Genomic DNA, 26,133 nt, shown 5'->3' with positions numbered 1-26,133 from the left:
GGTGAATCACATCAGCCATAACTACAAAGGAAACATATTTCATGGTTGGTTAATTCTTAATTGATTCTGATAGCTCTGGCCTAAAATAGAGAGCAAAATATGCCACTGATCAAGAGTCTTGTGAAGTCCACACATTGCATAAAATGCAATTAATGCACTTTTATGGATGCTATCCAGTGAATTTTCAAACAGAAAATTGTATTTCCAACCCTCATTTCAGATCTGAGTGAACAGAGTGAAATGGAATGATCAAAAAGTCCAAGAAGAGAAGTGTTTTCATCCAGTTGATAGTGTCTCAGATTATGGTCATACCAGCCCCTCCTGCTCAATAACAGCAGTTGAACTATGAGAGAAAGGAGGGCAGAAATGGGCCAAAACAGGGGAGGAAGGAAACAGAATGGTCAAATCCAGGGATGACTTACATTCCACTCATGATAGTACAGCTTCTGTCTCCTCTAACCAAAGAGTTGGCATAAAAAAACTCATGATGCTGAAAGATCTAGCCATTCCTTAGCAAGAAAGTGGCAGGATTGGAGAAACATTGGCAGGACTGGAGCCAGTGCAGCTATACCCATTGTTCCCTTTCCCTTGGGGTAAAATGCATTCACATTTTTTGGTAACCCCATGTTATTTTCAGCCCATATTTTATCTTTCACAAAACAAATTAAGCTTGCTCTGTTCTCTGCAGGCAAGAGGAGGATACATAGGGAGCTTCTGCTGCTCTGGAGCAGAGCACTCTTGCTATGGCCTTTGTGTGGTTTGACAGGTCTCCATATTTGTTTCTATCCTTTGCTGATGCTAGTCCCTATTTGTGAAGAATTGCTGGAATACATTGATCAATACAGAATACCTGGGCATTTTACAAGCCTCAAAGGCTATGGTTTATCTGAAATAACATATTAGCACCTCTAATCATTTGCACATTGGCATAAAACACTGAAAAGTTTCTCTTTTTGCTCAGTATACGATAGTGATTCATAGATGGTCAGAGATGCCTGTTCTTCATCTTCGCACAGGTAAGCTGGGGAAACCAGCTCTGTAGCATTTCTTTTTGCTCCAAGAGGTAACACATCTCTTGGACCAGGCAAGGCAAAAGATGGGACAAGGAATTTCAGGCATAAGACTGAAAATTGTGTGTCACAAAAAATCTCCCCTTGTGCAAATCCGAAGGTGCAGCAAAATCGTAAATTATAGAAAAACAGACATGCAGAGCTTGAGATAAACAAAAGTCAGTGCTTCAGTTTCAGTAAGTGCAGCTTTTGTCTCTGAGATATTATACATGCTGGGACAGGGAACAAAAAAAAAAAAAAAATAGGGGGAGGCGATCTCAGACAGAGCTCCCTTTTATGTTTCTGATCTTGTCTTTCCTGACAGAAAGGCCAGAGCGATGTAATTTTAGATAAGACAGCAAACCGCTGAAGAGCCACCTCCAGGCTGTGCCTTTCGGTGCCCGGGGGGAGCAAGCCGCCGCCGAGGAGCAGGGTCCCCGTGGGCTGCGGCGGCGGCGGCCGGGCCGGGGCCGGCGCGGAGCATCCCCGCCGCCGGGGCAGCATGGCAGCGGCCGGGGAGGTGGAGCCAGCCACTGACCTGCCAGCATCGAAACACGGGCACATTATCTGCTTTGAATAAATCCTCCCTTTTTCCTTCCTACCTGCGCCGGAAAACGCGAGGAAAAATACAATAAAAACATACTATTTAAAAAGATATATTTTTTTTTTAAAAAGCAGGGCTGGCAGGAGTAAACAGGAGAGAGGCCAGGTGCGTACGGCTGCCTCTCCGCCGCCTGCGGGAGGTGCATGAGGAGCTCGGCTGGGCGCCGCCGCCATGGAGCACATCCGGATGCCCAAGGTGGGTGCCGGCGGGCGGGCGGCGGGGCCGGGCCGGGGCCGGCGGGGAGAGGCCGCCCGGGGCCCCCGGCCGCGGCAGCATCCCCGCCACCTCTCCTGCCGGCCTCCGCTTCAGCTGAAAGGAGGCTTTAACCGCAGCCGTGCGGGCGTGAGGCTGTGCACAGCCGTCCTGTCCGTGCTTTGTAGCTGCTGCGGGGTTTTTTTTTTCTCAGCCAGTTCGCTAGGAAATCCGCCCAAATACGCCGAGAGGTGAACGCGTTGTTTTGCGATGTGGGCTGAGGATTTGTCGGGCATTTTAACTGCTTTTTATTCAGGCCCTCCTGTTAACCCAGACACAGTCCATGAGTTGTAGGTATCCAAAATGAGAGGTGTGTCATCTGCTTTTCAGATGCCTTTAGTTTACCCCAGTATTTCAGACCTGGTGATGAATTTGTTTAGTGTTTGTATACAGATATTTCGCCAGTGTAATCATTCTTTTTATATAGCTTTCTAAGCGTGAGGCCTGTATTTGTTAACAAAACTGCCATCTTGCTCTAAAAAAGAAGACACAGTTTTGACACACAAAAATTTTAGATTAAAAATAATCATAAGAAATGAACCAGAGCAGTATGTTAAGTTGAAGTGGGGGTGGGATATATTTTGGTATATTTATTTATTTATTAACCCAAACACCTGCGATTAAGAATTTATTTGTGTTTGATTTGTGTCTATTTGTTTATTATCAATATTTAGTATGATGACATGAATTTGAGATGAGAGCCTCTTCTTACTTCATCTAGATTTTTGGGCCTTTAGGTGTCAAGCTACAAATATATTAAGAAGATAGGCATTTATAACAACTGCCTTTCCTCTCATCTCATTTCATGATCTATTATCTGCCTTTGTGGGAAGGAAGAATATCAGAATAGTAAGAATGTATCCTCCTGCAGGTAGGAAACGATCAGTGAAAGTTGTCTGAACAGATGTTTCTGACCATTAGCTGAAGAATGCTGAAAGCATGAATGAGGAAAATAGTGAAAACAAATTAATAAGGGTAGAAAAAATCCTAAAAATAAATGCTTATATTCGCTGTGAATGGAAGGCCCAGGCAAGTCCCTGTTGCAGGCAACGGAAGCCTATCTGTCAGCTTTTCTACAAGCAAGTCCTTAAAATGTTACTATGCATATGTAAACCCCATTTCTGTATCCAACAGCTTTGAGAAGGCACTGTACTTACGACTCAAAACACTGAAAATCTTACTCAGTGCGAGATGATTCTGCAGTCTTGGTTCCTGGCATTCCCTTACGTTATAGCTATGTTAAAAGTTATCTGCCTAATATAGTAAAGCAGTCTAGAAGGCATGATTTAAAGGTACAAGTGATACAAAAATCCTTTAAAATTTCTTACATAAATGTGGAAAATCCAAGACATTCAACATGAGTAGGTATTGAAATACTTCATCTCTCCAGTTACTCCTAAATACACTGACAAGTCAGTGTATCTACAGTTACCTAGCAGAATTGATATCTTTGATTTGTTTGCTCAAAAACCTCAGCTTAAAATCATCCACCAGAACAGTGTTGGGTTTTTTTGGTTTTGTTTTTACTGAATTTGGTTTTGATAATTTGGAATTTAATGTTAAATGATTTCCAACACCAGCAATGTAAAAATAGGTGAGGGAAAGCTATGTGGATATAGGGGTATTCTCACTGCATCATGTGGTAGTCTCTGGTATCACATTTCCTGACTCCATCCAATTTTGTCCTGAGAGAAATTTGACAAGCAACTGCCCTACTCTTTAAGGGTATTAATCTTAGAATAATGACACTTTCCTTGATTTGCAAACCCAGCCAAATGGAAAATCAAGATAAATCCCATACTTAGAAAATTAATAAACTTAATAATATCTGAAAACGAAATTCCTGCCCCAAGTAAAGGTGGACAGTATTCACTTTTCTGTTCTAAGTATACACCTTAGAGCAGTGCACCTTACAGCTCAGCTGGTGCTTTCTGATTCCATAACTTTTCTAACTTTACATCATGGTTAGGAAATGTTTAACCTATTCTGGGGCCAGATATGTTTAATGACTTCAAACATGTCATTCTACTTGACTGCTTATACTCAAAGTGATGCATTAAAACATCTGTCCTAATTCTGGACACTTTTGACTCTGATTTTGTGCATTATAGGCTTTTTCTTGTTAACAAATCTTCCCTATTTAGAGTGCAATTTAGTTTTCTTTGTGTTCCATTTATTCCATCTTTGTGCTGTGGAACTTTGAGCACAAATGATAAATTTAATGCAAATTAGCTTTGTAATATACTATGCTGAAAAGCGTTCTGTGGTTTGGCATTCAGGACTGGAGGTGAATAAAATTAAAATAGGAACTGCAGAGGATAGCTAGGTGATGTGGGACTGGATTTAAAATCTCAGTTTGGAATTTGCTCCTAAAATACTTTTTTTGAATTAGAGTCATCAAGGAACCTGCTTATTAGTGTCAGTTTAGATTTAAACAAAATCTTGTAACAGCCATTATTCTCAAAAGATTTAGTTAGAAAATGGTCAAAAGGTCATGCAAATCATGGTTATTGTGCATTCATGATACCAGTTTAATTAAATTCCAACTCAAGAGTATTTTTTTTTTTTTCTAACCCACCTCAGAGAATTGTGGACTTTTAAACTTTACCTATATTTGACTGGATGTCAGAACCACAGCCAGATTACAGTATGGACCACAAACTTGATACAAATGATCTTTACAGTTTACCTCACTCATAGATCATATTTTCATAGCTAACCTGACTGGCCTACATTCCAGCTGGGGATTGCCCATCTCAGCCTCAGTTTTCTCATAATCTTTATCATTTAAGTCACTTAATATGTCTTTTTGGAACTGGAGGAGATCCAGAGCTGTCTTTGGTTTGCGTGGGTTTCAAGATAATTTCATTATTAGCGAAATTAAACTAATTCCTGCTAAAAAGAAATATTATGGTGTAATTTCAGTGAATCACATATCCAGAATTGCTCTTTGGGTCTTGGATTTCCTCCTCCCCCACATGATGGGTTTAGTTTGGCTCATTCCCACCATATATACGTGAATACCGAACTTTGTCTTGTTGGAAGATTTTGGCTGTTGTTTTATTCCCTGAGCAGTATTTCCTTTTTCTTGTTCACTGATTTGGATGCTTTTTTTCTTTCTCCCAGGCTTGTGAGGTTGTAGTGTTGCTATTTTCCTTCTTTTGGAGTGTTTCTGTTGGACTTCACCTTCTTTCCATTCTTCAGCTCTTATAATTTTATTTTTCCTTACCAGGAACTTTTCAATTAAATAATTTTAAATTGACATGTTCTTATTTACCCTACCAAAATGAGTCACAGAAGGCTATTGTTGTTGCTGAAGTTCTGTGAAAGCATCAGCAGGGTTCTGATGAAAATTTGCCTGTTTTCCTGGCTGTCTACCCAGGAGATTACTGGGGATCTGCGAACTGTCCTTCTTTCAAGTCAGCAGTGAAATTGGAGACTTTGGGGTTTCCGAGCTCCACAGTCCTAGGTCAGTTCTGCAATCTGGAGACCTAACCATAGCTAGCTCTTGGTTCCTGGGTCCACAGTCAACGTTCTGCAGCTCTCACAACCCACCCCGAGTCAGCACATCTCAAAGATCTGGGAGATTTGCATTTGGCTGTGGACTTGAGAACTTTGGTTCACCCTGTGAAACCAGGAACCTGGAAACTCAGGTAATTCAGGCTTGTTCACTGTTAGGACATTAATATGGTCTCCATGTGGTAAAGCTGAAGCCTCCTCCCCAAAACTCCCCTTTGTAGAGCTTGGAGTTGGAAGTCTCACTTCCAAGCTTCAGGGTGCTCAGGGTTTTCAGGGTGCTCAGGGTTTTCAGGGTGCCAGCTCTCTGGGAGGGCTGTCAAGGGGATGGGAGTCTATCAAAGTAGGGGTGAGCAGATGAAATTTCAAGTTGTGAAATGTTGCACTGAAGCTTTCAAAAGGAAGAGTTGCTATTTTTAAACAGTCAAAAAATCTTCATCCAAAGTGAAAAACTTCGGAAGGCATAATTTTTCATACTGAAACAGAAGACATTTTGATCAATAGTTACTTCATTTTTCCATTAGTTGCACCTGTCTTTTAATTTGCTGGAATTTTAATGTGGATAAATAAAATATTTCATTCATTGCAATTGCCCTGGAAATGCCTCCAACATAGATAGATTTTAGATTTAACATACCAGATTGAACCTCATCTTGCACTGACAGGGACATTCTGAAGGGGTAAGAAAAAACTAAGCCAGAGTGATCCAAGACACTGGCTATTTCTATTTGCCACACAAGCACTAGATGTACATTGCTCAGGGCAAGCAGCAAGACCAACCTTGGCAGATTAAGCACAGGAGCACACCACGGTCATGAAGTCTGTGCCTTTCTCTTTCCCTAATTTTGTTATCTATGCAAAATCTATTTGTATTACAGAGGTGTTTGGCCCAACAGTGTTATTCTGGTGAGGCAGTAGACAAAACTCTACGTCCTCTTGCTGGAATTTCAAAATATCACAAAATCATCACACTTTTCTCCCTTTTCTTTGAGCTTGGAGTAGGTGGCACAGGTAAAACTGCTACATGATCCATAAAAATCCTATTTTGTTAAAGTGGATTGCAATTTTTCTATTGGCAACATAATGAAATATTATCTAAATGATGGCATGCCACTGTGGTTTTTCAAGTAACTTGTTTGTTACAGAAGACTAGAACTAAAACTTTGGAGTCCAGTTTCAGCTGAAATGTCACTTTTCTGTTTATTTGGGTGAAGTTTGCGTTGTTTTTTTCTCCTGTTTGTTTTTTCCTTTTGGATTTCACTACTTATAGGATAAGATTTTTACTATTTAGCATTAGGTGTATAATTTAAGAACAGAGGCTCCATGGACATAGTCAAAGGAGTTTCCAGACTCCCATTAGACTAGAATCACAGTCTCCATTCACCATTTATTCTTCATGTGCATAAGCTTCTAACTTAGTTACCTACATAAGGTACTGAAACTTAGGTGGCATTAATACCTTCTTCATTTTCTGTTATAATAACCAACTTCATCTGTTCACTACTCTTAGATCTGTTTTCTCACTTCTGTAATGTGACTCATATTTCTCACACTGATATATTAATATACATTCTCTTGAAAAAACAGAAAATCGCTTTTGGTCCTCTTCATCCATCTCTGTTCTTAATCTTTGGTCATCGCATTGGAAGTGTCACGTGAAACACGTAAAGCTGTTAAAACATGTCATATATTCATTACCTCAAAACTCTGTGCCTGTGTAGTACTAAGAGTCTGTAGGATGGTTGACCATTTAAATAATAGCTAATTCAATGCTTACTGGTTATATCTAATCTACAGTGAGTCCAGGAGCATACTGACCTTTGTGAGGTGAATGATTTACCAAGTGAGCACAGGAGCTGTTTTACTAGATCAGACTAGTGGTGCTTTTAATTTTGTAACCAAAACATCTGATTCAGAATACTAACATGTAATGTAAAGGGAAGTGAGGGAAAGCATGATCCATCTGGGAAGATGCTTCCAAATTTATGTCCTGAAGCATGAACACTGATGGAGCCAGTGGTCATAATGCAAAGGTCATTTAAGGCAATGAAAGAATTCCTCTGGCTTGAAAAGACTCAGGATCTAACATTTTGGCTTTTATGTTTTTGGTTCTATTTTCACTTGGTTTTCCTTATTTTACATTAGACTTAGCATTAGGACCCTTCTATTCTGAATGCTTTTTCACTTTTGAAACTTGATTTTCATACGTATGCCTGTTCCCAATATGCACTTTATTTCTATTTTGGTTGTGGTGTTGTTTGAAAAAAAAAAATCAAGTCTTTTTCTAAATACCTTGGTTTTCCCACATTGTGTAAGTGGGAAGGCACTTTCTCCCATGTGGGATCCATATAGTGACTCATTGTATTAATTGCAAAGGTAGTTTGTCTTTAGTTTTCTAGTTTTGTGTCTATTCCTTTTAGATTTAGATTTCTCTGTTAAGTCCATAATAATATAAATATTTTCCTAATCCTGGAATTGGCAGACATCCTTTGGATTTTCTATGCCAGACTTTCATATTTTCAATTATGTGACCCTCAGTAAAGAGGCAGCTGGATAAAGTCATAAAACAAGCTCTAAAAAACATGGAAAACCACATACTTTAATTTGCTGTCTTGGTATCCGTGTCTAAACCAGTAACTCTAAAACTTATTGCACTTAAAAAATGGTACTGAAAATCATTAAGACAGCATGTCTGCAGGGTACTCTTTGATTTCTGTTTATGCATAGTAGGAGACTGAGGTTGGAGTGGAGGATTTGGGAAGTTTGGCTTTGGAGTGGTCAAGGCTGGAATCTCTAAGCCTGCTGTTAATGGACTCAAGTAGGTGGTATTTGATCTATCAGTGTCTGTAAGCTAAAGCAATGATCTATTTGCAACAGAAAATACACGCTGACATTTCCTGGTGTGCAGGTGTACTCTGCCGAGAAAGACAGATCCCTACCATGAGAAAAGGGAGTCCTACAAATCCATCTTTAATGCAAATATTTTGTGGCCTGCACAGCTGAAGTGGCCTGGTACTGCTGCTCTAAAATAGACTGCTGAACAGGCCATAATTTTGAACATGCAACAGAAAAGCCTGTATCAAATGGAGGAATTTAAACATACATTTCTTTTCAGTGTCCCCTGGCTGCATGCAGAATTCTTTCTCCCTGCTCCAGCTTACTGCTGTGAGCAATACAATAATTTTCTGTATATTTTTTCAGAACTGAATCTAAACAATTTTGCAAATGTAGTAAGATTTACTGACTTGAGGAAGCACTTTTTCCCCTAAATTAAAGCTGTTAGATACATTTTTTAATAGAACACACAGGAAAATTAGGAAATTCCTCAGTTGCTCTCTTCTCCTTTTCTTGATAAATGAGACTGAAATATAGACTGAAAGAGAAAACATGTTATGGATGAGCTTTGTGTTATGATGTTGACACCATATTGCAATGCTATATACACTTGTAATAGGTTACCGTTCACTGCATCCATTATACAACTGCTACTCAGCTATATCTGATAATATGGTACTGACCTCCCACTTTTTATAGCCCTTAGCAGACAATAGGGTTTTTTTAAGCCACATTGTCACTGTCTTGCTAACATTACGAGTCATTCCTTATAATTTTTTTCAGCTCTTTTCCAGGATTCCCATTTTACTTTAGTCCTTTAGTAAATTAGACTTGCTCAGATTTTTCTTCAATATTTTCCCCCATCCTGTCAGGTTTGCCCTGAGGAAACTTTTTACAATGCAGAGCTTAAGGTCTCTCTACTTAAATTTAATGATTTTGGTATTTTTGGCTTTGGTTGATTCTTTTGACATATGCAGCTGTCCGACTCTGTGTTACAGATTGATTATGCGTTATTTTACTGCACTTGGGGAATCTTTTCAGAGATGGAAATATAAACAATTTACATGGATAAACTACAGTTTTCATGATTCTTATGAAATAGAATAGAAACCACATTAAATGGCAGCATCAACTGGCAATTCAGTTTTCCTTATTCTTGTTCCAAGATTATGCAAAAAGATCACTTATTGTATATTTTGTTTAACAAGTACAACATTATACTATCTTTGTGTGAAAAAAATTGTAATAGCATTTGGTCTTTTGCATGTTGTATTTTTTCACCCTCAGGAATTATGCTAAACACATGGATAGCTGGGGTCAACTAGGGTGAAGAAAGCTCAAATATTCAACTTGGCCTGAAACCATACCAGCTGTGCTCCTCTTTTCTCATTAGGCTCAGGCTTTTGGCTTGCACAAGCTCTCCCCTTAGCTTTTGCGTGCCTGCAGTGCTGAAGCCAGTCAGAGTCCTGTCACTAATTCCCAGGATTCGGTTTCTTCTTGCTTTTACTTGCATGTGTAACATCACAAGGTGAGTAGGGAAGGCGGCTGAAATCCCCCGGTGGTCTAGGAGCCCAAGGGTAGATGAAGTCCTAGACAGCCGCTAACCTAACCAGGGCCGGGTTCCTTGGCTTTAGGTCAACCTTTTCAGCAGCAGAGACCATTGTGAAAGCAGTCTTTCTTTACCCTTGAAGAATCACTGAAACTCCTTTGTACAGTCAAATGTCAAGGTACTTTGATCAGCTTTTATCTGGAACTTGCTTCGACAGGCTTTTGTTGTAGAGCAGGGAATTTTAACTGGCTGAACAACGGAGAAGCTCCTGAGGATGTGGCCTGAGCTAGGATATTCCCTGCTTACCTTTAATTAGCAGCTTTCTCCTGGCTGGGAGGGTTTTCTGGCCTTTCTTCCTTTTTTGTAATAAGGAATTAGAGGAATTTGTAACGGTTTCTCCTAAAGGAGCGGGGAGCACTTGGTGATACATGGGAGCAGAGCTATTATGGTTTTGGCTGCCAGATAGGTTTTTCCTATCACAGATGCACAGTGATAATTGTAATGGGCAGCTTGGTGATTACCATGGCAGAACTGGCAGTTCAAATGTCTTCTACTTCAGGTTAGCTAATACATGGGAAGCAAACACACAGACCAAAAACCTATGTAGTGAGAATAAAACTCCCTGAGACGGTTTTTCCTAATTCAAAATTTCATTTTATTTGAAAATCCTACAGCAGAGACCGTTTTGTGTCAGATAGCATCTCCCTGCTGTACATGAATGGTGTTGTGTCAGGAAGCAAAGCGATGTGGAGAGGCGTGGGACTGAGGTTTTGCTCCAAGGCATGTTTTTTTCCAGTCTGACCAATCTGCTGTACAACTTCGCTTCTCTCTCCTTTCCCTACTCGAGGCTGAGTCCACAGTCAGAACTGATCCTGCATTTATCTGAAAGAGCTTTCCCATGTGGAGTTATGAACGGCATGAAAAAGTAGCAGTAACTTCTGCATTTTTTTACAATGCTGCCATGTGTTTGGAGATACTGAAACGTCTTAAAGAAGTGAGAATGAAGGTAGCATATTCAAGAAGCCATGCAGTCAGAGCTTATTCAAGAAGTAATCTATACTAAAAATGAAAACAAATTAGGGTACATGGATATTTTTAGGAATAACGTTTTGGCACGCCAACTTTTCTAAACACTTTCAGGGTCATATCTTTGCCATTCTTCCTTAGGTGGGATTCCCATTGAAACTGGTGGGAGTTGTGCCTGAATAAAGATTTGACCCATGCTTTTCCCTAATATGACATTTTTTTCTTGAATGACCTCCTGGCAACCTTGTTGGTAAGTCATTTGCCATGTTTATTCTCTGAGTAAAAAGTGCCTTCCATCTGTTCTTAATCTGCATTCCCTTTAACTTCTATTTTTGCCTCCTTTTTTCTGTCATCTGTGTTGCATTGAAAATAGAGTTTCAGGCCAACTTTATTTATCCCCATGTAAGGGGTTGTAATCATTGAAATAAATCTCTTGGCAGTCTTTTCTTTAAGCCTAGACAACCACAGTCATCAGGCAAAAATAAATGACGGGGGCAACAGCTTCAAATAAATTATTGAAGTTTTTACTTAGATGCCACTCTCCAGATTGGCTTGGCTAATGCTTTCTTTTTTGCTCTTGAGCTCTTCCAGCTCTCAGCTTTACAGGCTGGTTTTGCTCTTTTTTATTCTTTACCTGGTATTTTCTGTTCTGGTCTCTCCCACCAGCTGTTCATTTTAGGCAAACCACATGTGCATGGTGTGTATGCTTTTTTCTGACGTGTCAGTACATACATGATTTCTTAGGTTCTCCAATAAAGTCTACAGTAGTTTTGGTGAAAAAATGGAGCACTTTTTGGAGAAAAAGTAGGAGACAAATTACTACAGTGTCTCTTCTGATATTGAATTCAGGTTTTTTTGCTATTAATGCTGATTTCTCAGCATGCTGCTACTTCTTAGATAGAAAAACTTAGCCTCTTCCAAAGCACTATTGCAATGCGTGTTCCTCTCTTGTGGAAATGAATATATTCCCATTCCCTCTAGACCATTTAAAGACACTGTTTGACTTGGCTTTCTTTTCCTAATTGGGAAGGTGGAGAAGAAGAAAGAAGGCTCCTTCTCTGAATCCTTTGATCAGCAGAATGAAATCTAAGATTGAGGCTAGCTCTATTTTACTTTTCCCCCTTCCTGCGGCCCCCCCCCCCCCCCCCCCCCCCCCCGGGTGAAATATACTGCTTTTTCAGAAAGTTTGAGTAACTGCAAACTAGGCAGAAGAAACATAGGTGGAGCTCGAATGAAAAACATGTAAATCCATGCAGTAGGTTATGCAGAGGGTTTTTAGAACAAGCTCCTGAGAGCTTAGAGACCCTTACTGCTCCTGAGGCTCTTCATGCCACTTACTGTGAGAACTGTGGATTTTAATCCAGGTAGAGTTTAGACTTAAGCAGCTCCCTTTCCCTTTGGAAATGATGTTAGATATGATAAGGTGGTTCATGAGGCAAGTTATTAGTAAACCTGCTTTATTTTTCTAACACTACAATCACAGATTGACATATATCATGAGAACTAGGCAAGGTTAATCAATGAATCATGATAATTTTTATTGAGCCAAATTTTGAGGTTCTCACTAATTTTAACTGACTTACTGTACTCTTTGAGGTCAGCAGAAATAAGGGCAAGCTAAAAATTCATTCCGCTGCATCATCATCTCACAAACAGTACTTTTTCCTCGTTGAGCCTGGTAGGAGAGCTCATTCTGAGTTGTACTTATTCACACTGAAGTACTGAAAAACTGAGCATCTCTTGTTAGAATGCAGAAAATGTATGATATTTTGGATGCTGTGTCACAAAAAATTGTCAGTATAAAAAATTCTGTATTCTCAAATAAATAGAAATTGCCAAGAGTTCCACTTAACCAGAGCAAAGAAACATAGACAATTGGACCAAATATGTGTGTGTTTCAGTACAAATATTAGAAGTCTGGAAAAAAAATGTTGAAACTAAAGTCACTGGTTATAAATGAGAATGCTGATGTAATGGGCACATTAGAAACTTAGTGGAAGAAAAGTAATCAATGTGACAGGCACATCGGTGACAAATTACATGGAAAGACAGGTAAAGACATGCCTGTCAAAGAGTAGATTTTTTTTTTGTCTTGAAGTAAACAGAGTCAAATCTCATAGATTAACTATGTCACGAAAGCAAAGAGTCCCTACAGATTGAAATTACAAGGTTAAATAGGAAAAGTATGTAGGACCAACTGTCCTACATAAATAGTGGCATTGCCTGTGACAACCTAAACAAGATCAAACGGGGCATGAAGACGGGAAGTGCAATAACAGTGGGAGACATCATTTACCAAATTGAGAGTGGGTAAATGGGCTGAGGGAGGTGTGTGATTCTGAGTAAAATTTTAGGTTTTTTAAATGACTGCTTATACAGAGGCTATTTGTTTATCTTGAAAAAAAACGAAGTAATTTAAGTAATTCTAAATAATTCTAGGACCTGGTCTTAGACAGTGACAGAAAGACCTGGTTCAAAATACAGCTAGAACCTCTGTGTGACAGCAACTAACATACTTAGATGCAGTATTCTTGAAATAGCAAAAGAAGGGCAAAAAATCTCCCATGGCAACGTTTAACTTCAAAGAGAAAACTACATAAAAATGTGAAAACTGTTTAAAAAGAAAGAGAGCCAAAATTTAAAATGTTTATAGGAGTCATGAAGATTGTTTAAATATGGGAGCTCCCTGCAAGCCAGCTTCCAGAAAAAGGCTTTAAAAGACCAAAAAAAGGTTTGTATAGCTAAACAGTAGGGTGAAGGAGTAAGAGGATGTCTCTTATTAAAAGGACTTCTTTTATTAGAAGTAAAAGGGCTTTCTTCAAGTTGAAGTTGTGCCTAAATGAGGAAAATAAAGCATAAACAAGTTAAATATATACAGAAAATAAGACAGGCCAAAAGAGATTTTGAAGAACAACTTGGCAAATACTACTAGTAAAGCCATTTTCAAGCTCTCTTTAAGTAGGTAAAATCCTGACAGAAAATCTACAGGACTAGTAAATGATCAAAGTAGGGAAGGTATTTAGGGACATGCCCATTCTGGCATACTTCTCTGTCAAGAACATATCAGAAGGTTTGTCACCAATAAAAGCATTATTAGAAGAGATTTCAGAAGAAACTGGCAACAATGAACAGTAAAAAATTAGCAGGACCAGATGGTATCCATGCAAGTTAAAAGCACTAAAGTACAAAACTGTCAAGCCAGTAATGATGGTGTAATGCTTAAAAGTTTCCCGGTCTGAAAAAAATTGAGGTGATAAATATGACACCAAATCTGAGAAACTGGCAGGAGCTGCAATACTCCCTAGGTTCCCTTCTAAACCATTAGATTTATGGAAAAGTATGATAAAAAGGGGAAGAATCAGCATAGCTTTCACAGAGGAATCCAGAATCTCTAAAATGGCTTTGAAAAAGTAATTGAACATATGGACAAGGGCGATCCATTTGATAGAAGCTAGTTGGTCTTCCAAAACTCATTTGAGCATGTCCTTCATCAAAGGCTCTTGAAGAAACTTAAGTATCATAGGAGAAGAGATACAGGCCTCTAATAATAACTAATTAAAAAATAAGAAACAAATAGCAAGAATAGATTGTCCATTTTTGCAATGGATGGAACTCATCACTAGAGATCCAATGAATCTCTAAGAGCCTGTGATGTTCAACTTACAAATGTTTTGAAAGATACAGGGAGGGGAGGAAATGCCAGAGGTGGCAAAGTTCACTGATAGTACTGACATTATTCAGGGTAGGAGAAATGAAAGATTGATGTAGGGGCTTGCAGCAAGGTCTCAAGATACTGATGGACAAAATTAATCGTTAATAAATACAAGATAATACACATGGGGAGTAGGTCTTAACTTATGTATGCAAACATAACTTGGAGTTACAATTGCTAGTTCTAAAAAACCAAACCAAACAAAACAAAAAGACCCTGCTGTGTTCAGCAGATGACAAAAAGCAAGCAATGTTTTAAAACTTTAAAAATTGAATAGAGAACAAAACAGCAAACATCACCATTCCCCTACACAAACCTATTGTACACCCAAATCTTGAATTCTGTTTGCACTTTTGGCCTCTTCTCAAGAAGCAGACCTCTCATAGGATAATCAGAAATGTGGAAGAGCTTGTCTGGAATAGCTTCCATAAAGGTCACAACTAGATAAGGTTGGGCTCTTCAGTCTGGGAACGTGAGGATGGAGGGAGGGACCTGTAACAGCATGTGCAGCACAGAGAAAGTAAATGAGGAACGACATTCCCTGTTTGCCAAATTATTCACCAAATGCATGGTGCACCCACTCTTGGAGTCAGGTTCAAAACAAGCAAGAGGAAGGATTTTTTTGTACAATGCATAGCTGAAATGTGAAGTTCACTCTCACAGGGTGTTGTGGGTGCCAATGTTACAGGGATTCAAAATGTTATTTAACAAAATTCATGGAATTAAAATGCAGTTAGGGCTATTAAAAACTATGACCTCAGCTTAGGAAGCCCCCGGAGCTGCTGCTTGTGAGAAGCTGGGATAACATCCTGAGGGAGCATCAGTACATGCTTGCCTCTTATACTCTTCCCTTGGCAACTGCAATTGCCCGCTGAGAGAGAAACTGCAGGGGTAGGTGAATCTCTGATCTCACCTGGTGCAGCCATTGTATTTGCTTTAATGAAATATAACTTACCACACAGTTCTTATTGCAACTGTTCCTGTTTATTCAGATCCAACCTTTATTTTATTTGCAGCTCTGTATTAAAAAAAAACCCAAACAAGATCTTTCTTTGTTAGCATTATTCCGTCATGGGGCTCTGACTCATGAGTGGGGAGAGGATGTGACTAGGAGGCCTGGAAGTTCATCCCTCAGCCCCTGCCCTGCTGTGTGGCTGTCTGCTTTGCTTGTGTTTCATGGCCTAAACAACCTCAGTTTGTAGGGTGGGGGTGATGACTGCCTTGTGCAAGACCAGTGCCTGTACAGCAGAGTCCTTGCTGGCTGGACTGCAGTGTAGGTACCTTTTTTGTCCAGACAAACCTCATTTTTATTGTTGTTATTTGTGGGTTCCTTTTAGAGGGGCACTGCCTACATCTTTCTTTCGTATCATCCCTGCTTTTTTATATCTCCTCTTTTGCTTCCTACCGAATGCTTACTGGGTTAATGCTGTGTTTCTTCCATTCCTCCTCGCCCCAGTATGTGACCTCTGAAGTAGATGGTCCTGGGAAAAGACTTTATCCACGCTTTCTACATGTTTTATTTTTGTTTAAAGCAGATTATAACTGGCCTTGAGGGAGAAGACTTGGTTTTACTAATTGTTTGATTTTAAGCATTTTGCTACCAAACTGGCTTATTTTGGTTTTAAGGACTTCTTTATTCCTGTTTTTAAAACAGTGCAATGTGTTTGGAATACACATTGTAAACATGTAATTTTTAGGTGCTGGCATCACTCTGTTTCTGGTATGATTTCAGTGGAATTGTTTCTGCAAAATTTTGAGAATACATGGGTACATTCCATCTCTAAGAGCATTTTAGGAAGCTTCTGTCAATCTAATCTGGAATCTCTGTGTTATTTAAAATCAGTTTGATTTTGCTGATCTTCTGGTTCTTCTTTCTTTGTTGTACCCAACTGATTTTCACGAAATGGGTGCAAATTTACATTTATTTCAATGCAAAAGTGATAAGATCTTCTTTAACTTTGTTCTTTTTTTTTCCCCCTTCCATTTTCTCAAAGCAACATTTAAGTCAACTTCTGTAATTCAAATACAAGACTAGTCTCTTTTGATTTTTAATGGGAGCATATCTCTTCAACAGTTATCAGCCCCAAGTCCTGAAAATAACTAGGTATCTAAAAGGAGTTGTAAGTCTTGAGTGAAAAGCTGAAAAGAGGATATAGAGAAGATTAGCCAGTGTATTGAAGATTTTTTGCAGTAATGGGCAGGCTGCATAGATCTGTGCTGCTGCTTGCATGAAAAGCATGTGCTCTGGTACAATTCCAACATTATAAAACCAGAAAAGACCATTTTGATAATTTACTACAAGCTATATGATATTGACCATCAGCATTCCTTGGTTTCACTTGTTTGAACTAGGTATGTTTTTTCAGGAAAAATGACTAATTTTAGTTTTAAAATTGTTGTAGTAGGAAACTCATTAAACCTATGGTAGCAAATTGATAACTGTTTTAGGCAGTTTTTATCCCATTTAATATCCATCTTGTTGATTTTTTAATTGTTCTAGTTTCTCAGTCAGAAATGCCATATAACTAATGCCATATAAATGCCATTAGATAAATGCCTATGACACATGCCATACACAAAATATTAATGGTGTACAAGCCACAAGCTGGTGATCCGAGAGTTAATAACGTGTTATGGACTTACCTGTTGCCAGGAGTGTAGCAAAAAGAGAATGCCCATTTTCTGTCCAATGAGGCAGAGCAGTGGGTGTGAAGTCCTTGATTCCCATTGAAGGCAAAAATTTCTGGTGTGACCATTGCTGTCAGCCCTAGTAGGAGTGTAGGGACAAATGCTGAAACATTTTTTTGAACTATCAACAGAGACTTGCCTGGGAGACTGAGTGAGGCCCGCTGAAGAAAGGTGCTTTACCGCTATCACCTCCTGCTTATTATTTTTTTAATTTAGCTTCCTAGGTATCACTGATAATTCTGGAATGGTTTGAATGGAAAACATGGAGCTAGAGTTTAGCTGAAGGCCAGGCCCTGCCTTGCTATCACAGGGTTTTGGTAAGGTGAGATAACAGGAAAGAGCTCAAGTGAGAAATTGTCTTTGGAAGTCTTTGCTAACAGGTTTTTGGATACAGAGGTACCACAAGAGGGGGGAAAATGAACATTAAGGTAGATCTGGAAATAGATCACATAATATAATCATATTTTCTTACATAGTTATACTCTTCTGATAGTCATTTCATATGGTACTGAAAAGAACTTACTTTCTTTGTAATGGACAAAATGTCGATGTTGAGATCTCACTATGGCAGGCTATGTCATAGACTAATTATTTCTTTTTTTTTCTCCGTCATTTCTTTGTATAGGTGGAAAATGTTCGGTTACTTGATCGTTTATCTTCAAGAAAAGCTGCACTGGGAACCTTGTATTTAACAGCTACCCATGTCATATTTGTGGAGAATGGTTCTGAAACTCGTAAAGAAACCTGGGTATGAATTTTTGTTTTTTCAGTTAGCTGTAAGTGCGTGGCATTTTATTGATGGTAATTTGAAAATAACTTGCAAAACAGTTTAAACAATGTAAATTAGTTCATATGGATGCTTTTATAACTTCAGAGCATGTGAAATTCCAGCCTGGTAATTTTTGAAATTTTTCAATGGATTCTGGATATTGCAACACAGTAAGAAGACCTTCACTGCACAAATACCAGATGTGATTGACCGAGGAAGAGCTGCTGTAAACTACAGCATTGCTCCTATCATCCAGGAAGAACTGAGAAATGCTTTGAATGTGCATTACTACCTTGGCTCAGTCAGCTCTTGCCTCTCTCCCTGACTGCTTGTGCTGGATCAGTGATTTTGTTGTTTTAATTTTTTTTTTGCATAACGCAGTATTTTGAGTTATCTGTTTTGATGGATCGATAACATATGTTGCATGTATATATACAGGTACAGATATAGCTCCGGTGTCATACCATTTGAGAGTCTTTTATGTAGTTTAATTATGAATCCTTTGTCCGTTTTTGTACTAATTATTAACTCTGTCCTCTTCTGGTCCCACTATTCCCCTCCTGATTTTTATTGCAATGTTTCATCTCATCTGATGCAGTATTTAACACTATATCAGGACTACTATTCTGCCAGTGAGGAGGCCCAACATTTTAGCCTTATCTAACTGATGCTGGTTCACCTTTTCATTGTGCAGACAGATGAAAAGAGCTCTTTTTCTGACAACTGCTAGCTTACACTAAAGCAAACAAACAAAAAGCTTTGGATAGTATGACCAGGCTAATGTTTGAGCAGCTGAAACACTCCAGAAGTGCTTCTTTGTCTGTAGGTGATGTATCAGGCACTACTTCAGCCTGAAGCTGGAGATAGGAACAAAACTACAAGAGGAGGAGTGTGGGGATTTTCTGAAACAGTAGTGGAGGCTACTGTGCCTGCCCTGGCACATCATTACAAATAATTATTTTCCTTCCTAAAGATTTGAATCACTTGGCATAACCGTTTTCAATTCCCTCGCAGGTTCTTCACAGCCAAATTTCCTCTATTGAGAAGCAGGCCACCACTGCCACTGGTTGCCCGTTGCTGATCCGCTGCAAGAACTTCCAGGTCATCCAGCTGGTCATCCCGCAGGAACGAGACTGCCATGACGTTTACATATCTCTGATACGTCTGGCACGACCAGGTATGGGAAGGAAACTGGCACAAAAGTCAATCCTTGCCCTGAAGAGGGAGAATATAATAGAAGAAATGTAGCTGTGCAACTTTGTCCTTTGCAGGTTAAGAAAAAAGGCTTCATTAGAGATGTGTTATGAGAGAAAAGCTCTCTGAGCAGACAAGCATATTGAAATAATCACTTACGGAGCAATGAAGAAAGTACATTATAACAAGTAGTTTATTCCATAAAGTATGACATGAGCTTTTGTTTAAAATAATACTCTAGGGTATCACGGGCCATAAAATATATTATGATGCTATTTTATGTGTAACTGTTATTTACTGGATGCCTTGTGTAAGTCTCAATTTAGGAAAATACTGACAAGTCTCTAAATCCAGGGAACGTTCATGTTCCTGTTGTGACAAAAACCATGATATATTTAGCAGTCATGTCAAGATTTGAATTTTCCCTTTCTGTGCTGTGCATAAATTTCTTAAAATCAGTGAAAAGTTTTGCAGCAAGTAGTTGATTTATTCCACTGGTCTGCCTGTGTTTCAGCCTATTATTATCTACATTTTGAATGTGCCCTTTTTGAATTTCTGAATTCAGATCAAGATCTTTTTGAAACTTTTCCTCTTTTCAATGAAAATCCAAATGTTGCATCTAAGTCCAACATCCGATCCTCTGCATTATAGCTGCTCTCCTAAGAACCAGCTGACAAGGCTTCTGGATTGTTTATTTTAAATGATAACTGTAGAAATACATCACCAACCTCTGTCCTTTACTATTATTTTAACAGTGTGCAAAGAAAATGTCTACCACAGTCTGTACAAAACTGACATTGGCTTTAATTTTTGTCTTGCTAGGAGAACACCAATTTTATCTGCTGTGTAGAGGGGGAAAAAATTGCACAGTCAGCCAGCACAGCTACTGAACTTTATAAAGTACCTTCTATAATTAGGATAGTAGTGGTAGTAATAATATGCAACTGCAGCAGATGTAACTTGACATGCTAGGTGATGCAAGATGAAAGTAATTAGAGAAATTTAAGAAAAATGAGACAAATTCCGTCAGTGGTTCTGCTGATGTAAATCTGGATTAATTCCATGGACCTCAGCTGTAAGTATGTGTTCGTGCATGCTGGAAGGAATGCGATTCTGTAACACTCTTTCCCTGGAGCCAGGAGGAGGTGTGCGTACTGCTATGCACCAGAACAGGACACTTCGATACGGGCATACAGAGTGACGAAGGGAAGAATTATTGTGGACCCTGAATACAAGTTCAGTGGCAGACTGCAACGGACAGGAAGGTTCGAACGAAGAAAATGCAATAAGAGCACTGTAGAATTAGCTCTTTGCATAGTTCAGCTGCACAGTAGTTTTCCTTCTGCAGCAAACTATCCAATCTTCATGTGAGGCAGGATAAAATCTTGCTTAGTTAAAATTAGAAGGCTCCAATTGCAAGTTGAGCCAAATGTACCCTGACAGTGCTCTGATGTGTCATTTTGTCTGGGCACAAAGCTATACTTTAGTGTCGTGGTTTAACCCCAGCCAGCAACCAAGGACCACGCAGCTGCTTCCCCCTCCGCCCTCCCAGTGGGATGGGGAGGAGGATTGGGAAAACAAAAGGTAAAACTCGTGGGTTCAGATAAGAGCAGTTTAATAACTGAAGTAAAATAAAATATACTACTACTACTACTATAATAATAGTAATAATAATTGTAATGAAAAGGAAGATAAAAAAAAAAGAAATAAAACCCAAGAAAAGACAAGTGATACACAATGCAATTGCTCACCATCCGCTGACCAATGCCCGAGCAGCTCATGGAGTAAAGCATACCTCCTAATGCTGAGTAACTCTATTACCTAAATGTCTTGGTTTTGGCTGGGATAGAGTTAATTTTCTTCTTAGTAGCTGGTACAGTGCTGTGTTTTGGATTTAGAGTGAGAATAATGTTGATAACACACTGATGTTTTAGTTGTTGCTAAATAGTGCTTATCTTAAGGATTTTTTCAGTTTCCCATGCTCTGCCAGCAAGCAGGTGTGCAAGAAGCTGGGAGGGACCATGGCCAGGACAGCTGACCTGAACTAGCCAAAGGGATATTCCATACCATAGAACATCATGCTCAGTATATAAACTGGGGGTGGTTGGCCACGAGGGGTGGATTGCTGCTCGGGCATCGGTCAGCAGATGGTGAGCAATTGCATTGTGCATCACTTGTCTTTTCTTGGGTTTTATTTCTCTCTCTTTTTGTTATATTCCTTTTTCATTACAATTCTTCTTCTTCTTACTATTATTATTATTATATTTTATTTTATCGCAATTATTAAACTGCTCTTATCTCAACCCACAAGTTTTACTTTTTTCCGATTCTCCTCCCCATCCCACTGCTGGGAGCGGGGAGGAGTGAGCAGGCTTAGTGTGGTGCTTAGTTGCTGACTGGGGTTAAACCACGACAGCATGTTATCACTGACATTTTGTCTTTGTGCTGGGGGAGGCTTTTATAATTCAGTAGAGAAGAGGTCTAGCAGAACAGTATATCTTAAGTAGCCCTACTAATAAGGCACATATACTGCAAGATATACAAATAACAGAAGAGCACAGTACTTTCAAAGTATGCTTGAAAATAGTTACAAACCAGGATATCTGTTATTGTATAGTAAAGCGTACTATTTTAAAAGAAATTACATAAAGGACAATACCAAGTGCTGTTTTTGAAGTGTGATTTCAGGATGAGAAATCTGCAGCGCTTTACTGTGTTTGTTTGTTTGTTTATTTTTTTTCAGTGAAATACGAAGAGCTGTATTGTTTCTCATTCAATCCAAAATTAGATAAAGAAGAACAAGAACAAGGCTGGAAGCTTGTGGACCTCAATGAAGAATATAATCGGATGGGTATTCCGAACAACTATTGGCAGATTAGCGATGTAAACAGAGACTACGGAGTGAGTTGTTGTGATTTTTCTGTTACAGAGGCTGTCTGTAAAGTAAATCAGCAGTTTGACTGTGGGCTACCGTAGTGCTTAGATGCAGGATCCCTTTGTGCTCAGTGCTGTACACACATGTAGTATGGTGCAGTTCTTCCACTCTTTCACATAAAAAGGCACATAGAAAGTGGGAGAAAGGATGTGTCTTCATTTAACACATGTGGAAATGAAGCACAGAAAACACGTCTGCAGTGTTTTAAATGTTAGTGCTTGGCTGCCTGGGGAGAAGTTTAAATCATACCTAATGTTATGTGTCTGAATGAGCATTTTCCTGACATGTAGGGCTATATAAAATTACTACACAGTCATTTTAAGAAAAAAATTACTTGAAATAGTGAATTTGGCAATGTTTTTTCCTCACTGGCTACCCTTACAATCCTTTTGAAGCCTCTATGATTGACTGTTAGTGTTTTTCACAGTCGTCTGACAGGTCATATATCTTCCTAGCTGCCTGTTGTCCTGCCTAGTTCAGTCTTGTACAATTGAAGTCCCTAGAATGTTAATTAATTGTGAGAAATAACCACCCAAGTATTTTTGAAGGAAGTTTGTCCATGCACTCCATTGGCTCCGTTGCTGGAGCATAAACATGTTAAGGAAGGCCCGTGACATTCTCAGAGAAGACTGAATGTGCTGTCAGGGTTTGTTTTCTTTTTGTTAAAACAAGTGGAAAAAATGTTTGACCTCTTTTAAGATAAAGTGTAGGAAAAATGGTATCATGAATAAACCCCAGTTCACCACAGCAGCATCTGTAACCACAAGCCCTTCCTTTTCTTTCTCCTTCATTATGTATCTCTGACTCTCTCAGAACCTAATTTCTTCCTGCGCATCCTAATTGCTTTAGTCATCTCAAAAAGTCCCAGGCTGATACTGGATATCCTTTTGACCCCAGCCAGAATGCCACAGGCAGTATCAGGAAAAGGAAGTTAGACCAGGACCCCGTTTGTGTCCCACTTCTCTCCAGAGCAACTTCTGGGCTTTTTTGCAGGCTCTTTGGGTTCCTTTCAGAAGTGGTAGACATTGTCAGGGCTGCTTGCCTTTTGGTATCCTCATTTCATACGAATTAATTTCTTTTCTCCAAGTCCCTATTTTTGTCATTATTTTTTCTATTATCAGATTTGCTGGAAAATTTGGCTCTGTAGCCCCCTCCCATTATAACAGAGGGGTGTTTGAGACCTTCACCCACTCCCATCCTTACTTCCAAATTCTGCTGCAGAGGAAACTGCAGTTGTAAATACAACCTTGCTGTACATAATGATGAATCTTTTCTGGTATGAATGTGTGTTATACCTGTTTGTTCTCAATGAGGCATGAATTAACATTTGGAAATACAGCCCTTCAACCCTTCTGCTTCAGTTTTGCCATCTGTAAGTTAGAATTAATACTTTCCAGCTTCAAAAGACTGTTTTGAGAAATGTCAGTGATGTGTATGCAATAATGATGGAATATTCCCTGAGATTAGAGTTCTTTGATATTTTGTTTTTGCTGTGGAGATGGCTAATGTTACTTGTATTTTGTAGACCAAATAAGCAGAGTTTCCTTTCACAGGTCTGTGACTCCTATCCTACGGAAGTGTATGTACCAAAGTCTGCGACTGCACACATCATAGTGGGGAGCTCTAAATTTCGGAGCCGAAGGCGTTTCCCAGCTCTTTCCTACTACTGCAAGGATAACAATGTAAGTGTGAATTTGTAGCTTTGAAGTGTTTGCTTATTTTGGCCTTGCTTTCATAATTCTTCTAGTAAGCTTTCACAATTCTTCTAGTAAGCTTTCACAAGAAGAAACCGGTGATTATTTCATAAAAATAAAAAAAAGATGGTTAGTGTAGTCGTGTGGTTTGTGCATATGGGCACACACTGGAATTATGGTTAGTTCATTAATAGGCATTTAATGCAGTCATTTAAACCCAGCTTCATCATCCACCTAACACAAAAAAATGCGATCTCTGTATCACAAGTAAGTGGAGTAGTACAAGAGGTCCCGAAACATGGGTGGCAGAAGAGTGAAGAACAGCAGCAGGCAGCTTAGCAGGTGGTTGGGAGGAGAACAGAGCAATTCAGGATCTGGTGGCCACAGCCTGAGAGCAAGCCGAGGAGGAGAAAAACTATACTTGCAGCAATTAGAGAATCAGGAGTAGCCTTTCAAGAAAAGATCTGTGAACAGACCCAAAAAGAACGGATGAAAGAGCTACATAATTTTGGCTGAGCAGCATGTCATGGCTTTGCTGAAGAGACTCAGTTCTTGCCTGTAAGGGCGAGGAGTGCCACCTTCTCTTCTCCACAACAGATATTCTCAGGGCTGAGTGAGGAACTGCCTCACTTCTCTGTAACCATTTGGAAAAAAACCTGTACCTGGACTATTTGCATTTCTCTTTCTGGCAGCTGAGGTAAAGGAGATCCTTGGACTGAAGGATCCCATGGACTGGGTGTTTTTACATTTGTGTCCCAGCCCCCTAGAGACTGGCTTAGCTCAGCTGCCATTACCAGTTAGGAGGTTGGTGTCCCCTTTGTGCTCACAAAGGATCTGTGTGTCTAATACCTCCTCCTGTTTCAGTCCCAGACTGGCAACTGCATCAAGAGGTCTGGAGTTCAGGTTAAGGTTCAGACCACCTGGATCTGAAGTATTGTATTTACTCCTGGATCCCTCATGGTTCAAAGGGCTATGAAAAGGGTTGGGAATGCTGGAGGAAATATGTCCTTGTGAGTTTGGAGTTTTGCATGAGTTGCCAGCTAATAGCATAATGGGCAGGAGCGGGGTAAGATTTGTGATGGTAGACATTGAACAGCTATGGTAAAAGCAGGTTGAGGAGAGGTCTGCTGCATGCAGGGGAGACGGGTGCCACTCATTCAGTCTTTCATATCCAGAACTTTCCCATAGCTCTTTGGTACTGACAAATTCAATGACGATGTGACACCTTACCCTGCGTCTTACAGGATCTGGGTGAATATGATAAAATCAAAGTCTGGAACTATCTGTTCAGCCTGTGCAATAGCAAAACATGACCGCCTCTCTTGCCCTACTCTTAAACATAGCCCAAGAAATTTGATAGGCACATGTGCTCATCCTAAGCAATTGGCCTGAGTCAGCAGGAGGTGATCTCTTCATGGATATCGTGGGTAATGACTCCTCACTTATGATATCTAATGGTCACTAGGTCAGCTTATCTTCCCAGTTTTGCAGTACTGGCAGTGCAGCTGTTTCTGAAGCTGGGGCAAAACATGATCTTAACCTCAACTTGACAGACAAGCCATTCTGTCGTACTGGTGCCAGCACATACCTTAGACCCTTGAGTCCCGAGGATGATATAATGTAATGGGCTCCAGCCCATACTTTCCTGAATTTTAAGCTTCATCCACAACCCTAACTTTAACCTTAATCTTGAGGTCTATATCTGCCTTGTGCATGGTATACTATGGATGAGAGAGAAATGTCTTCCTTCTATTAAAATGGCAGGTTGTGGACATACTCATATGTACCTTGTGCTTCATGCAAAGAGGTATAAGCATATATTAAATCACTGGAATGTGCGCTGATGAGCAGGCAAGACTCTAGATAACTAATAATCTGTTTGCAAAAACTATTAATAAAGTATGAACAGGCTCACGCAATTCAGGGTTTCTATATTAAAGATCCGTGTTTTACTGACTAACTACTGATAGTTCAAAGACTTGGCTGAAAAAGAGCATGTCCTTTCTCACAGTAATAAATAATCTGTAGGGCAGTCTGCATGGGTCATGACCTTCAGCAGGCGGATTCTCTTCATGCTTATGTTCAGTGCTTAGAAAGTGCATGAGCCTTATTAGCCCTTTGCTCTCTACAAATCTAGCTGCCCTCTGCCTAGCAGAAATAAAAACCTCCCTGCTCACTCATTTCACATTCTGTTCCTTCTTTCCCAGTTTCATCTGGAGGTCTGATCTTGATGGGTCTGTGGAGAAACTCTCTTGCCTTCTTCAACAGCACTGATTAATAAATGTACTCCAGGAGTCAGGCTGCCTGACC

General features: G+C 39.6%; 1 protein-coding gene across 1 annotated transcript in view; it reads left to right on the top strand.

The window, feature by feature from the left end:
- The first annotated feature begins 1,830 nt into the window (after nt 1-1,830).
- MTMR7 (myotubularin related protein 7) overlaps nt 1,831-26,133 on the top strand; it is a 43,170-nt gene continuing 18,867 nt past the window's right edge. Inside the window, exons 1-5 of the mRNA XM_050896620.1 lie at nt 1,831-1,848; nt 17,857-17,979; nt 19,015-19,177; nt 21,938-22,095; nt 23,683-23,811. Coding sequence (XP_050752577.1) covers nt 1,840-1,848; nt 17,857-17,979; nt 19,015-19,177; nt 21,938-22,095; nt 23,683-23,811 — 582 coding nt within the window. The 5' untranslated portion in view covers nt 1,831-1,839. The remainder of the gene's footprint in view (nt 1,849-17,856; nt 17,980-19,014; nt 19,178-21,937; nt 22,096-23,682; nt 23,812-26,133) is intronic.

Source organism: Gymnogyps californianus, chromosome 4 (genome assembly GCF_018139145.2).
Source record: "Gymnogyps californianus isolate 813 chromosome 4, ASM1813914v2, whole genome shotgun sequence".
NCBI classification, from domain to species: domain Eukaryota; kingdom Metazoa; phylum Chordata; class Aves; order Accipitriformes; family Cathartidae; genus Gymnogyps; species Gymnogyps californianus.
The sequence above is the reverse complement of the archived record's forward strand: the minus strand, read 5'-3'. Positions and strand labels throughout refer to the sequence as shown.